This window comes from Mirounga leonina, unplaced genomic scaffold (assembly GCF_011800145.1).
Source record: "Mirounga leonina isolate KUSES-001 unplaced genomic scaffold, KU_Mleo_1.0 Mir_53, whole genome shotgun sequence".
NCBI lineage: Eukaryota > Metazoa > Chordata > Mammalia > Carnivora > Phocidae > Mirounga > Mirounga leonina.
Window position 1 is genome coordinate 41,937,733 of NW_023270807.1, and position 15,397 is coordinate 41,953,129.

Below are 15,397 nucleotides of genomic sequence, written 5' to 3' on the forward strand. Positions count from 1 at the left end.
CTCAACTGTTTGAATATTTTATGATTTATACTGCTTGTAAGATCCAAAAAAGAAAAGAGCGATTTTTCAAAATTTCTTATTTACTTCCCCGAAAAAGACTGGGATCTTTCTGTTCTTATTACAAATTTGATCAAACTCATTGGAGAGTACAAGACAAGTCTAAACTTCCAACCGTTCCCTCTGCCAGAAACACTGTTCTCTCAGATAAGGCTCACTCCTTTTCTTCCTTCAAGTTTTCCAGTTAAATATCATCTTATCTGAGAAAACTTCCTTGACTTTTTAATATAAAATGACGACCTCCTACACCTGTCCTACTACTCCCCAACTACTTTGCCTTGCTTTATATTTCACTAAAGTAATTTCTAAACCTGTGCCTTAGTGTCCCTGTCTCTAAAATGAGGGTGATAATAGTACTACCCTGCAGGGTTGATGTTAGGCTTAAATGAGCCAGAAGGCCTCCGATGAGTGCCTGGCTCTTAGTAGGAGCCACATCAGTCCATGATTTTATGACTCTTTTGCTGATGGTCTGCCTTCCCCCTGTTACAATGACAAGCCCGGGAAAAAAGGGCTGTGTTTTGTTCACCTTTGCATCCTGAATGCCTGGGAAGTGCTTATCAGTAAATATTCATAGCTGTTGATGCCTGATTTAGTACTGCAGCCATATGCACAGACAGCTGAGATTATAAGAAAAAGACCAATTATTTTCAGTAAAAGCAAGCTTTCTGCACATTAGCATGAATCATCTGTAATAATTCAATCTACTTTAAAGCATAATATTTAGCAGTATGACTCCTAGAAGCTTCAAACAGGGAAGTGGTATGGTACCATTTAATTCATTAATTTCTCAACACCAAATGGCAAAAGAAACTAAAACATACTGTGGATTGAGAAAACAAAAGCACAACTTACTTTTCATTCCTGTTTTTGATGCATGGCTGGTAGAGGACCTTGACAGCATTCCAGGCAGAACTGGAATCTGCCTTCAAGGTATCTTCCAACAAGGGGAATTTTTTGATACTCTTGGAACTTCCCAAAGATTCAATCACCAAGCTGTCTGAGTTTAAAAGCCACAGCTAAAGATACGGAGAGAAAAGTCCAAGTATAAGGATATTATCATCACCCTATCCGTATCTCATACCACCACTAAAAAACACACAAACAAAACTATAAAAATACCAAAAAAAAAAAAAAAAGACAGAAGAAACCTGTATATAATTTTTAAGTATGATAAGTCTTTCAAAGTGTAACATCTGGTAGAGCCGCTGAGGTCATAAAGTTAAAAAAAAAAAAAAAAGACAACCAACTAGGAGAAAATAGTTAATATGTAGACAACAAAGTTATTATCTGTAATATATAGAGCTCCCAGGAATCAATAAGGGGGCAAAAACAGCCCAAAAGAAATAAAGGCAAAGAATATGAACAGAATTGGGCGCCTGGGTGGCTCAGTCGTTAAGCGTCTGCCTTCAGCTCAGGTCATGATCCCAGGGTCCTGGGATCAAGTCCCACATTGGGTTCCCTGCTCGGCAGGAAGCCTGCTTCTCCCTCTCCCACTCCCCCTGCTTGTGTTCCTGCTCTCGCTATCTCTCTCTCTCTGTCAAATAAATAAATAAAATCTTAAAAAAAAAAAAAAAGAATATGAACAGAATTAACAGAAGAAATAAGTGATAAACATGTAAAAATGTTAATATAATAAGGAAATGTAAAAATCATGTGCCACCCTTTTTCACGTATCAGATTGGCAAGTACAAAACGATGGTAACAGGGACACCTGGGTGGCTCAGTCTGTTAAGCATCTGCCTTCAGCTCAGGTCATGATCCCAGGGTCCTGGGACTGAGTTCTGCATCGGGCTCCCTGCTCAGTGGGGAACCTGCTTCTCCCTCTGCCTGCCGCTCCCCGTTTGTGCACTCTCTCTCTCTCTCTGACAAATAAATAAAATCTTAAAAAAAAAATTTTTTTTAAAGATAATAGCATCCAGCTCAGTAGAGGGGGCTGGACTGCTGGTGGAAGAGGGTTTCGGGATTTGGATGCACGCTATCCACTGAGGGGCTCAGCTGGAGTCTGGCTTCAGCCTCATCCCATGGGGAGCTTTGACACAAGAATGGCACCTACAGAGTCTGTCCCACCTCAAGACAGGAGGCCCCTGCTTTCTGTCCCCCAGGGTCAAATCACTGGCAGTAGACTGACCAGGACAAGGGTGGGGAAGAGGTAACTTTCCGAACAAGGTGGCACCTGTCATGTAAGGGCGTGTCTCTGGAGATGAGGCAGCTGTGTGCCATTAGCAGCCCACACGTCTCAGCAGCTGGGAACTGGGTGCACCAGCCTGAATAAGGAGGATCTGGGTAGGGCACCAAGAATGTCTCACTATATGGGATAAGTGAGTACAAGTTTTCTGGCGGGTGATAATTATCAGTTTAAAAAACACAACTTCTAATAGTGTCTTAGATTAGAAAGGTCTATTTCCAAAGAAGTACTAAAATACACACGCAAAGATTATTTTCATCGCAGCACTGTCTTTAACAGCCACACTGGAATTCTAGTCACTCAAGACCCTGGTCTATATTTAAACTCACAGGAAACAATCCTTATGATATACTGTTGAGTGAAGTAAACATGATGAAGAAAAATGCTCGTCATGTGACTTGAGTATGTTTCACGAACAGAAAAGCAGAATGTGAGCGTATGAACACAGAGTTGTATATAGAGAGGGAGAAGATGCTGAAGTGCACATACCACACTGTTAGTAATGTTTACCTTCAAATACTGTGATATAGCAAGACAAGGAGTGAAGACAAGATGGGGGAATACTACTTCTTTAACATTCTTCCTGTTGTCTGAATGTTTCAAGAATGTATTACTTTTACAACAAAGTTTTTTTGAATTTATTTTTTTAAAGATTTTATTTATTTATTTGACAGAGAGAGCACGAGGGAGAGCACATGCAGGGTGCAGGGAAGAGGGAGAAACAGGCCCAATGCAGGGCTTGATCCCAGGACCCTGGGATCATGGCCTGAGCCGAAGGTAGATGCTTAACTGACTGAGCCACCCAGGTACCCCCGAACTTAAATATATATTAGCAGTAAGTTTTAGGTTTTCAGGTGTTTCCTATTCCTGAGTTTTAACTTGAAAAACCTTACAGTAAAAGAAAATTAAAACTGATTTCAGACTATGACTATGAGGCACACTCAGTATTAACTTCAGTCAACAAGTATGTTAGCTTTGGTAGAAATGAGCTGGAATCAGAGAAGCATGGGGTCCCCATAATGGATGGCCAGCTACAAAGCCACACTTAACAACAACCATAACTCTCTCCCTCCTTCTAGCTACCATGTTTTAGATGCAGGGGGACGATTCTGCTAACGGCAGGGCCTCTTATCCAAAACTTGCCACTACTTCTCAGACATCAGTGTGTTAAAATCAGGATCTCGAAGAGGTATCTGTGCCCCCATGTTCACTACAGCACTATTTACGATAGCTAAGATGCAGAAACAATCTAAATGTCCATCAAGAGATGAATGGATAAAGCAGATGTGGTGCATACATATATGGAATATTATTTTTTTAAAAAAGAAGGAAACCTTGTAATATGCAACAATGCAGATGAACTTTGAGGACAGTATGCCAAGTGAAATAAGCCAGACACGGAAGGACAGTACTGCCTGATGCCACTTCCATAAGGAATATAAAATAGTCTAATTCATAGAAGCAGGAAGTAGAATGGTAGCTGCCAGGGGCTAGAGGAGGGAGAAATGGGGAGTTGCTCACTAAAGAGCATAGAGTTTTAGTTAGGCAAGATGAGTAAGTTCTAGAGATCTCCAAGTAATACTGTGCCTATAATTAACAATATTGTTATCGTGCACTTAAAAATCTAAAAAAAAAAAAAAAGTCTATGAAGAGGGTAGGTCTCACGTTAAGCATTCTCACCACATACACACATACACAAAAACAGGAGCAACAGGACATATTTTAAACAGAAGAGTATCAAAAGGGAAAAATAGGGAAAAATCAATAGGGGAAAAAAGTGAAAGAAACAGAATTAAGTTACAGTGACCAAGAAAAGCCTATTAACAACTTGGAGTGAAAAATTTTATTTTGTGGTGTGAGCAGGAATCAGGTTTTATTTCTCTCTATATCCCTAGTACCTAGCACAGAGGCACTTGATCTTTTATTATTAAATTAAGAGAGTTTGATGTGGGAATTAAACTGATATTATGAATTCAATTTTTGATCATTTATTTTCTAGACCTGAGAATTAAAGAAAAGAGAATGGCAAGACTAAAGAATTTCTGAGACCCTGGATTACCAAGCTACAGAAAGCTGGGAGAAGTCACTTCTTACCAAGATGTACACTTTGCCATCATGACCTTGAATAGTGAATCTAAAAGTGCTTCTAGCAGAGGAGAGTTCCACCAGGCACTGGGCGATAACATTCTGTACAAACTGAGACCTGTTTGAACAGAAATCAATTTTCACAATGTGCCTTTCATAATAACTCTAACTGGCAAGAGGAGCCAAAAATACCCACAGGGTACCTAAAAGGCAGAGGTGTGTGCAGCCAGACTTTTCTATATGCTACCCATTCCTTCACAGACTGTGCTAATGTGGATTTTAATATATTTTAATGTATTTGTGTTTGCTCCAGTCTTCTTATAACCTATTCTCCAATCCTTAACACACTTCCCACCCCAAACCTAACTATTCCTCTTGACTGAATAAAAAAATACTGTATTAGTCAAGTCAATATTCCATTTGTGTTGTAGCACATTAAACAGTAAGTTAAAAAAGAAGGCGAGATATTTCCTCCCAAACATTAGACAGTATTAAATACAATGTCTTCCACTTGCATCCCCTCAAAGAGTCAGAGCTGAGGCACAGAATCAAAGTATTTACAGAAGGATAAATTTTAAGGTTATATTCAGATTGCCATACTTTTTAGATATCCATAAATAAACTGAAAGACATACTATAGTTAACTTCTGTTTGCAAACTAAAAAGATTCAAAGAGAGAAAACGCTAACGGATGTAGTGGCTAAGTAACTTTTTTTTTTTTAAACACAGGAGTCATTTGAAAACTGACTCATGTTTCAAATTTTAAATGTCAAATTAATTCCAGAAATAATTATTCAAAAACCTATTGATGATTAAGTTATAAGACCCTGATTATATGACAAATAGAAGCACAAAAAACTTTCAGATTTAGAAGATTTATATCATGAGCACATTTATTTATGCCACTATGTAATAAACAAACCATAAATGAATCCTCGAGTCTTTTATATGTGTGGTTTGGTTCAACTGTCTAAAAGCCTTTTTCGAAGGTTTTTATTTTTCTTTTCCAAATAAAGAAAGGTATAAATAAAAATGAATTCCCAAATAATCAACTGTACCTATCATTCTCCACATTTGAAATTACAGAATAAATTTAATTTGCTGTTTGTACCTTGGTATGATGGAAAAATTTCTTTCAGACGGCTGAATAATTATCTCTGTTATATAAAACTTGGTGGTTTCTAGAAACAAAAATAAGAAAACTTAAAATCTCCTTGTTGCACTAACATTTTTATGGTGGGCATGTTGGTCCTAATTACAACATCCCAACTAAATATTTCATACACATATGGTAAAATTCACATTCAGTAAAAATTTTCCCAAAATGACTTAGTGTAAGACACCAATACATTGATGACTACAAGGAGAGCATCCTGAGACTTGGGAGGGCCTGGTGTTTTAGAAGACATGCCCCAGGTGAATATTGGCACAACACTCTGTTCACACGCATGAAAGGTTAGAAAAATCAGCCACATTACAGCCACAGCCCACTTATGTAGAAACTAGTCATTTGATTTCCCCATTTCTATAGTCTTAAACCTAGGAGTCACTGGAAAAGGCTTTTGAATCACGGTGTCCCAAAGCCCATGCAAAGACACTGTAAACCTCTTATTAGTATTTCCCAGAATCTCACCGAGTCTATTAATGTACAATTCCCAACAAATCTGGTTATCTAATTACTTAGTTTACAGAAACATTTAAACAGTAAACTAAGTATCTTACAGAAATGAATATAAACATAACCATTCTGAATTTTTTAAGAAATCCATGAAAAATGTTTCTTTTCACTAGTAATGAAGGAAATACAAATTAAAAGGAGATATTCTTTAGCATCAAATAAATATTTGTGAATGACAAAACGCAGCAATGAAGAAGATATGGAGAAATGGGTATACTTGTTCACATATTGCTATCAGAACTGCAAATGACACATTTCTGGAAAGCCACTTGATGAAGACCTTAAAAATATTCTGATGCCAATCATTAAACACCTAAGAATTTATCTCAACGAAATATTCATGTCTATAAAAATTTATCTATAAATATGCTCATATTAATTAAACTGAAAACAAATTGTCTAAAAATTGAGAATGGTTGGGCTAAACAATTATACATTTAGGCAAGAGAATTCCATGCAATAATTAAGAATGGTGTGCTGAACAATTCTGAATTAAGATGGAAAGTTATTCTCAGTACATTTTCTGAGAATGTTTTCAATTGCTCAACACACAAAAAAAGGCAGAAAAAATCAATAGTTTAACAGAGTATTACATATCTAGAGCCATGATGATGAAGTTATCTATTTCTCCTTTAAGTTCAATTTTTCATTTTACTATTTTGAAATCATGTTACTAGATGCAGAATTGAACCTTTTAACATTATGAAGTGATCCTTTTTATCCCAGCTGCTGTTAAACTATAATTTGATTCTACTATTTTAATCCTACAAGGTATTACTACTGCTTTATGCAGTTAGCATCCACTTAATATTCTTCCACGTATTTACCACTGTCTTTACCAATCCTTCTTAAGCTTAGACCCTCTATCTGGGATCATTTTCTTCTATTCTCTACAGGTAGAATTCTATTCTTCCACAAGTATAATTTCTTTTAATAAAAAACCAAACCACTAGAAATGAATTATTCTAGTTTTTGTCAGAAAATATCTTTGTCTTGATTCTTTCATATAGAACATTTTCACCATATAAAATCCTAGGTTAAGTTTTTAACCTTTGTGCTCATTGACAATATCAATCCATTGTCTTCAAACTTCCATTATTATTGCTCCTTTGAAAGTGATCTGTCATTTTTCTTCAATTGTTTTTAGGATTTTCTGGTTTTTGTTTGTTTTGCAGTATCATTCTGTATGTTTCGCTATAAACTTATTTATCTTACTTGGGTCTCATTTAATTAGAATTCATTGAACCTCCTCAATTTGTTGCTTACTGTTTTCCATCACTTTTGTAAAATTCTTAGCAATTGTCTCTTCAAATATTGCCATGCTCCCTTATATTTCTTCTCCTTCTAGAAGTCTGACTAAACATATGTTAGAGTATGGAGGTTCTTCAAAAAGTTAAAAATAGAACTACCCTATGATTCAGCAATTGCACTACTAGGTATTTACCCAAAGAATAAAAAAAAATACTAATTCAAAGTGATACGTGCACACTGATGTTTATAGCAGCATTATCAACAGTAGCCAAATTATGGAAAGAGCCCAAATGTCCATTGACTGATGAATGGTGGTGTGTATATATACATACACACAACACACATACACACACACACTGGACTATTACTCAGCCATAAAAAGAATGAAATCTTGCCATTCACAACAATGTGGATGGAGCTAAGTAAGTCAGACAAAAACAAATACCGTATGATTTCACTCATATGTAAATTTAAGTAACAAAACAAATGGGGGCGCCTGGGTGGCTCAGTCAGTTAAGCATCAGACTCTTGATTTTGGCTCAGGTCATGATCTCAGGGTTGTGAGATCAAGCCCTGAATCTGACTCGGTGCTGGGTGTGGAGCCTGCTTAAGATTCTCTTCCTCTCCCTCTACCCTTCCCCACCCCCACCCCACTCTCTCTCTCTCTTAAAAAAAAAAAATCATAGAAGGAAAAAAGAGAGGAAAAACAAGAAATAGACTCTTAACTACAGAGAACAAACTGATGGTTATCAGGGGGAGGTGGGTGGGGGGATGGGTTAAATAGGTGATGGGGATTATGGAGTACACTTATTGAATGAGCACCAGGTGTTGTGATGTAAGTGCTGAATCACTAAACTGTACACTTGAAACTAGTATTACAGTATTATGTTAAGTGGAATTCAAATAAAAACTAAAAAAACAAAAAGCATATGTTAGATCTTCTCGGTGTATGTTTTATGTCTCTCTCCTATGTTTTTTGCCTTCTTGTCTCTCTGTGCTAGATTACAGATATTTCTTCTCATCTATCTTCTATTCATTAATTCTTTCTCCAAGTTGTACCTAATCTGCCATTAAATCATCCATTAAATTCTAAATTTCCGTTACATATTTTTTAGAAATTCTATTGTTGATCTTTTCCAAATATGCTTGCTCTTGTTTCCTTTGCCTTTTGATACCTTCAAACCTGTCTCTCATATTGTTCAATAGACAAAAGCACAATTGTTCTAGTTTACATCTGATAATTCTAGTAAGAGAAGTCTGTTTCTGTTGTTTCTGTTTTTGTTAGTTCTTGTTGAAGGAAGTCTAGTTTGTGTGCTTATTTGTCTTTGGTTGTATGGGGAACACTGTACTTGACAAATTATTTGTGGGCATGTGAGTTTTACAATGAAGGTATTTTACTCCAGAGGTGATTTACATCTGATTTTGCCAGGCATATGGGTGTTATAGCTAGTCCAAGACAGACTAACCAAGTTTAAGACTTGAAATTCCTTAAAGTGCCAAAGGATTGATACCTATCCGTAATTCCACATTCACAGTAAGGGTATGGCTCTTTAGTGTCCCAAATTTTTGTGCAGAGTCGTCCACTAGGTTCCTTTTTTGTGTAGTCTTTATGTCCTTACTCCTCAAAGCAATCAAAATAATTTTAGAGAAGTGGCATATTGCAGGGAAAAGGTGGCTTCAATTTTGTGCTAACCTTTGAGTTTGCTCTTGTGGTAATTTACCCATATATTTTCCATTTATCTTGATCTTCATTCCTTCCTGTGGATTCCAATCACCATTTGGTATCTTTCACTTCAGCCTGAGGAGCTTTCTTTAGCATTTTTTGTAGAGAAGATCTGCTAATAACGCATAACTTCCATCTATTATATGAAAATGCTCTTATTTTGCCTTCATTTTTGAAGGACAGTTTTGCCGGATATAGAATTGTTAGTTGACAGGTTTTTTTCTTCTTTCTTCCCCACCCCTCCCCCCAGAATTTTGAATATCTCATTTTAGTGTCTTCACTATTTCTGCAAAAAGTCAGCCTTAATTGTATCAGGAAGTCCCTGTATGTGATGTTCCATTTTTCTCTTGTACTTTCAAGATTCTCTCTTCATCTTTGGCTTTTATCAGTTTAACTACAATGTGCCTGGTGAAGTGCTCTGTGTGTTTATCCTACCTTTCACTGCAATTCTTGAATCTAAGAGTTAATATTTTTCAGCAAATTTGCCAAGATTTCAGCCATTGTTTTCTACAGATACTTTTTCCGGAGTTATTTTTTTCTTCTTACCTCTGAGATTCCATTTACACATTAACTGAAACATCTGATATTGTCCCACAAATCTCCGAGGTCCTGTCCATTTTGATTCAGACTTTTTCTCTCTGTTCTTTGCACTGGTTAATTTCTATTAATATACCTTCAAGTTCAATGATTATTTTTTCTTCAATCATCACAAATATGTAGTTTAGCTGATCTAGTGAAGTTTTTAGATACTGTACTTTTCAGCTCTGTAATTACCAACAGTTCTCTCTCTCAAGTTTCCAATTTGTTGAGATTTGCCATTAGTTCACTGAAGAGTTTTTTTTCCCCCTTTTAATTCTTAGTCATATTTATAATAGCCACTTTAACATCTTTGTCTACTAAATCTAATGTTCGTGCTTACTCAGTACCTGTTTGCTGAGTCCTGCTTTTGGGTATCAATCACTCTTTTCTGTTTCTTTGCAAGTCTAATAATTTCTAAATGGAAGTAGGACACTGTATGTAATATAATGTTGCTATTCTGGATTTTGTTTTGTTCTTTTAAGGGTTGTTGGTTTATAATAGTCAATTAACTAGCCTGGACTCAAACTATGAAATATGTCTTCCCACAGCGTGTAGCTGCTAATGTTTCTGCTCAGTTTTATTTTGCTTAGCCTGGCTCCCTAGAAACTATTCACTATACCTGCAGAGTTTAGCTGTCAGCAAATCTGGGGAGAGGTTTTGCTCAAATACCTCAAGCCATTAAGGCTCCTACCTTCTGCTGTCCAATTGTGTATAGATTGAGAAATGAAATCAAACACATGGGAAATGTGCAGGTCTCCCAAGCTTTTAATTCTTATTGGACTCTCTGGCCTCTATTGTATGCATTTAACAGTCAGCCAGAGCTATGTGAAGAAGTTATCATCTCAGCCCATCCCCCTGCCTCTTGCTTCCAAAATCTCCCTCTTAAATTTCTAGTTTCTCCTTTGCTTCTTGTTCCTTATAATGACTATAACGATACCATGGAAATGTTCCCTTTCTTGTTCAGCCTTCTGTTTTCCTGCAGTGCATAACTGCTTCCTTTTTCATGTGTTTAGTTTTCCAAGCACCTTTAGCTAATTCCTTCCATATGATAAAATGGCTTATCTCAAGATTGTTATGTCTGGTCAAACAAACTGAAGAATGTATCAGTTCATCTTGTAACTGAAAAAATGTTTATTGCAATCTTCTCTCCTTTGCTTCAATCTAGGCTCTTATTTCCTGGGCCTGCCTGTGTGTCCCTCACCCTAGGATTCCCTTATCTGTGATAAGATAATCTGTTTCCCAAATCCCATGTCTTCTCTCTAAAGGTTAAATCCTTAGGTTTTTTTTTTTTTTTTTTTTTTTTATTCAACAGAGAGAGACACAGCGAGAGAGGGAACACAAGCAGGGGGAGTGGGAGAGGGAGAAGCAGGCTTCCTGCTGAGCAGGGAGCCCGACGTGGGGCTCGATCCCAGGGCCCTGGGATCATGACCTGAGCCAAAGGCAGATGCTTAACAACTGAGCCACCCAGGCGCCCCAAATCCTTAGGTTTGGTGAGGTATATCCTATGGTACATTCCTAAGGAAAATATACATTTGAGGTCTGTGTTTTGAGACACTGCACTTCCAAAACTGTATGTGTTATCTTCATACTTGATTGATAGTTTGACTGTGATAGAATCTTTCCTCTTCTAAATTATGAAGGCATTACTTCACCATCTTCTAGATTTCAACAATGCTATTAAGAGTTCAGTGTCATTCTAATTCCTGATCTTTTGTATACTACTTGCTTTTTTTCCTCCAGAAACTTCTTCCTTGGTGTTCAGAAATTACTCAATGATACAGCTTTGAGTAGCTTCCCTGCCATCCCATTAGTCCTACTGGACATGTAGTGGGCCCTTTCAGTTGAGAAACTGAAGCCCTAGCTCTGGAAAATAGCCTTGCGATGTTTTTTTAGTATTTCTGTTCTTTGATAATTTCCTAAACTCTGTTGTCTCTAGTCTTTCTTTCTAGAATTTCTATTAGCTAGATGTTGAATATCCTAAAAGTCTCCATTCATTCATTCATTCAACAGATATTTACTGGGTACCCACTATATTTAGTGCTGAGGTTACAGTGATAAATGAGGTAGACAATATCTCTATCCTCAGGAAATTTACATGATGATTTTTTTCCCTATAATTCCTTTCCAACTTTCAATCTCTGAATTTTGGTTCTGATTTATGAGAGAAGATAGTTCCCTAATTTATTCTCTAATCCTATGATTAGGTTTTTTAGGCAATCACATCTTTCAGTCTACATTCTTTGAATTATGGGCGCAATATTATTCCATTTCTTTAAGAACATTATTTTTGTTAAAGATTTTCTTCTGTTTTATACATGTTTTTCTTCTCAGTGCCTTTATTCTGTTTACCTCATTATTTATTTACTTCATTCTCTTTTATAGTTGGAGGTTTGCTCAAATACTTGTTGACTCTCATCAACCCATTCATATTTAAGTGTAAGGTAATAAATGCTGACAGGAAACTCTCAGGTGTAGGTACAAGGCTTGTTGACTGTAGGATGGCTGAATCTCATTTTACTGTGGAAAGACACTTACAAATCAGTGTCTGCACATCTCTTCTCTGGTTGGTATTCTTCCATTTTCCAAGAAAAGAGTCTTCTAATCTCCTGCCTTGAGAGTATAAGCAAGTTGTAAACAGAGGAGGAATCTTAGTTGTCTTAAGCTCCATATAAAAATTTTGAATTAATCATCCTTCCTCCAGTCCCTTGTCTCAGACTGCTTTCCCTGTTACCTGCTGCCTCCAAATTCTGAGCAGACCAGCTCTGAGGCTCTACAGTGAGTACTGGCTCACTCCTCACTCAGATGATCTGCAGACACTGAGGCTTCAACTTCCTCCATACTGTCAAGCGTGTTCCCACACCTCTCAGCTTTACAGCTTCCAAAAGAGTCTGCTTATACCTCTTGTTTACATCACTGTTGCTTCCTCTCCATTTTTCTTTCTCTGTGGATGTACATTTTTTTTATTCCTTAACTGACATTTTAACTGGCCTTCAGGGAGAAGAGAAAAGAATAAAAAAAAAATCAATTCACCTAATTTGACTAGAAGCCTTAACATTTTCTAAGTTGTTGCTTAGAGCACTTGCTTTCATTCTCCAAAACGACGTTGAAGGTGGCATCCTTTACCCCTACTCATTCTTCCTTTTCTGTTCACTCTGAGCAAGTTAACTACTTACAATATTCTGATAATTTTAAAATACAAACCAAAAAGACTGCCATCTGCCTTCTCTTAGGTACACTAGCTTCACTTAAATCACATCTTCTAGTTAATTATATTAAAAACAATTATTCATCAACCACAAAGCTAATGCAGCGTATTGTAGCTCTCCATTTTTTAAACCTTATCTTTAAATAATGATGCAATTTAATTATCAGGATTTTATTATATTTCAAAGTGGTATAACAGACTTTACATAAACATAATGAACAGGACTGGGAAAAGAACAAGGAAGAGAGTACAAAACTCAGAATGTGGTTTCTTCCATTTCAACCCCCAGCCCTAACATAGAGCCCTGAGGCAGAGGGCAGCCAAGAAAACTTCTTCATCGTCTTTAGCAACCAACAATTCTGATTGAGGAGTTGTACTGAGAAAAAAGCTCCGCTATGCTTTAGGACAGACCCAGGTACAAACTTTACATTATTGCTTTATATCCACAGAGAGGATATGAAATATTGAAAATGACCCAACTTCTTAATGCTTAAAACGCAATACTATGTACTTATAAAAGTCAAAATACACAAACTTCTTGGCATATTAGATGATATATTAGCTGATTTCTATTTTAAAAATCATCAATTCTACAACATATATTAGTTACCTTTCATATAGATTTCCTATAAAATCTCCTTCTACTCCTTTTTAACAAGAAGGCAATCATTTTGGTTTTTTATTATGAAATTCTTACCTGATGACATGGTCTCTCCCAACATTACCTTGCAACGCTTACAAATTACTTTGGTATTTGCCTTTGGTTTCTGTAGAACAGAAAAATGTCATTTAAATGTCATTCAGCTTTTCTTAAAAGGAATATATAATTTTTACATAGTCTCTAGAGTATACATTGAACTTTACATTTTATTTTGCCCTCTACTAAATACTGGGAACACATTTAGCTTGTATGCATAATTCACATGCACAGAGATCTTTTTTTTTTCAAATCTAAAGAAAGAATAATGAACGGACTGATTTTTCCAAACTTAGCCACTTCTTGATAATCTAACTGTTGTAAATAATTTGAACAGGAAGCACCTTACATTTCTAAAAAGCACTTCCAAACAACCATTACCATTTAGGATAGACAGACGGTGGACAACAAAGGCAGAGAGAGTAGGTGACTTGTCCCAATTCATGTTTCTAGAAAACAGGAGAATCAAAACCTGGAGCCATTATTTTGACTCCTCGTCCAGTGTAACTTATGTAAAAGTAATCTGATTCATAACCACTCATCAGAAGTCAAAAATATTTAACCCATTCATCTAATTCTATTTTTCCACTAAGATACGCATTTTAACTGGAAAAACCGGAAAGTGTTCTGAGACAAATTCTTGACGCATTCTTAAACTTCAAAAATCCAAATTCATTCATTTGGGATACAGATTAAATGGCTAGCATCCATCAATCATTAAGCAAACAAAAATGTTCTCTTACATTCAGAGAACAGATTGGTGGTTACCAGAGGCAGGGGGTGGGGTGGTAAAAATGGGTGAAGGGGGTCAAAAGGTATAAACTTCCAGTTACAGAACATGGAAGTCATGGGGATGTAATGTACAGCATGGCAACTATAGTTAATAATACTGTATTATATATTTAAAGTTGCTAAGAGTAGATCTTAAAAGTTCTCATCACAAGAAAAAAGATTTGTTGTTATGTATGGTAATGGATGTCAACTAGACTTATTATGGTGAATATTTTGCAATACATACAAATATCGAATCATTATATACCTAAAAGTAATATAATGTTATATGTCAGTTATACCTTAAGTTAAAAAAAACTTACTAATTTGTAATTTTTTTATAAGAGGTTATGTTATAAGCAATAGCATGGTGGCTAAGAGCCCTGAGTCTGGGCCAGACTTCCTAAGTTTCAATCCCGGCCCTGTTATTTACTACACACATGACCTTGAGCAAGTTGATTAACCTGGTTTGGTTTCCTCATCTGTAAAAGGGAGTTAATAGTAGTGCTTAACTCATGTGTTGTTTATTAGGAGTTAAAAAGGAGTGTTATAGAGCACTGTCCTGGGTACACGGTAACTACTAAGTGGATGTTACATAAACAAAATATACTTTTGGCACACATCATTCAAGATAGGCTGAAAACCCATACCTTCCCAAAAGGGACCAATTTTTGTCTTTTACTGGACAGCCATTCTGTATTAAGAATCTACCAAAAAAAAAGTTTTTTTCACATCCATAGCAATATCTTTGTTAAAGCCCTTCAACATTCCTCTAACAAAGATACACTGCAACATGGCAGAAGTCGCATAAAAGTGGGCAGGGAGAAGGAATTTCTGCAACTCTGGCCATCTCTTCTGGGAAACCACAGAATAGAGTGCTGGTCTAAGTAAGGAATGAGTGCCTTTCTGATGTGGGATAACGTATGTATTGATCTAAAGAATCTTAACTGATTAAGGTAAGTTTGAGTACAATTACATTTTCCTTAGCATTAATCACTACTTCCTAAAAAACTACATAAGAGGCACATTTAAACTGAGTTCCATGGATGTGCTCCTAGTAACTGATAGAGCTGGTATTTTAATCTAGATCCCTTCGATGCTAAACCTTGTGCTTCTATGTCCACAATAGCCAAACTATGGAATGAGCCCAGATGTCCATCAACAGA

General features: G+C 36.4%; 1 protein-coding gene across 2 annotated transcripts in view; it reads right to left on the reverse strand.

Moving 5' to 3' along the window:
• Positions 1-15,397, reverse strand: part of UBE3D (ubiquitin protein ligase E3D) — a 155,516-nt gene that overhangs the window by 109,638 nt on the left and 30,481 nt on the right. For both annotated transcript variants that reach the window (XM_034991087.1, XM_034991088.1), the window contains 4 exons: positions 13,461-13,530; positions 5,439-5,508; positions 4,337-4,445; positions 910-1,073 (listed from right to left, as the gene is read on the reverse strand). In XM_034991087.1, the coding sequence (XP_034846978.1) occupies positions 910-1,073; positions 4,337-4,445; positions 5,439-5,508; positions 13,461-13,530 (413 nt within the window). The remainder of the gene's footprint in view (positions 1-909; positions 1,074-4,336; positions 4,446-5,438; positions 5,509-13,460; positions 13,531-15,397) is intronic.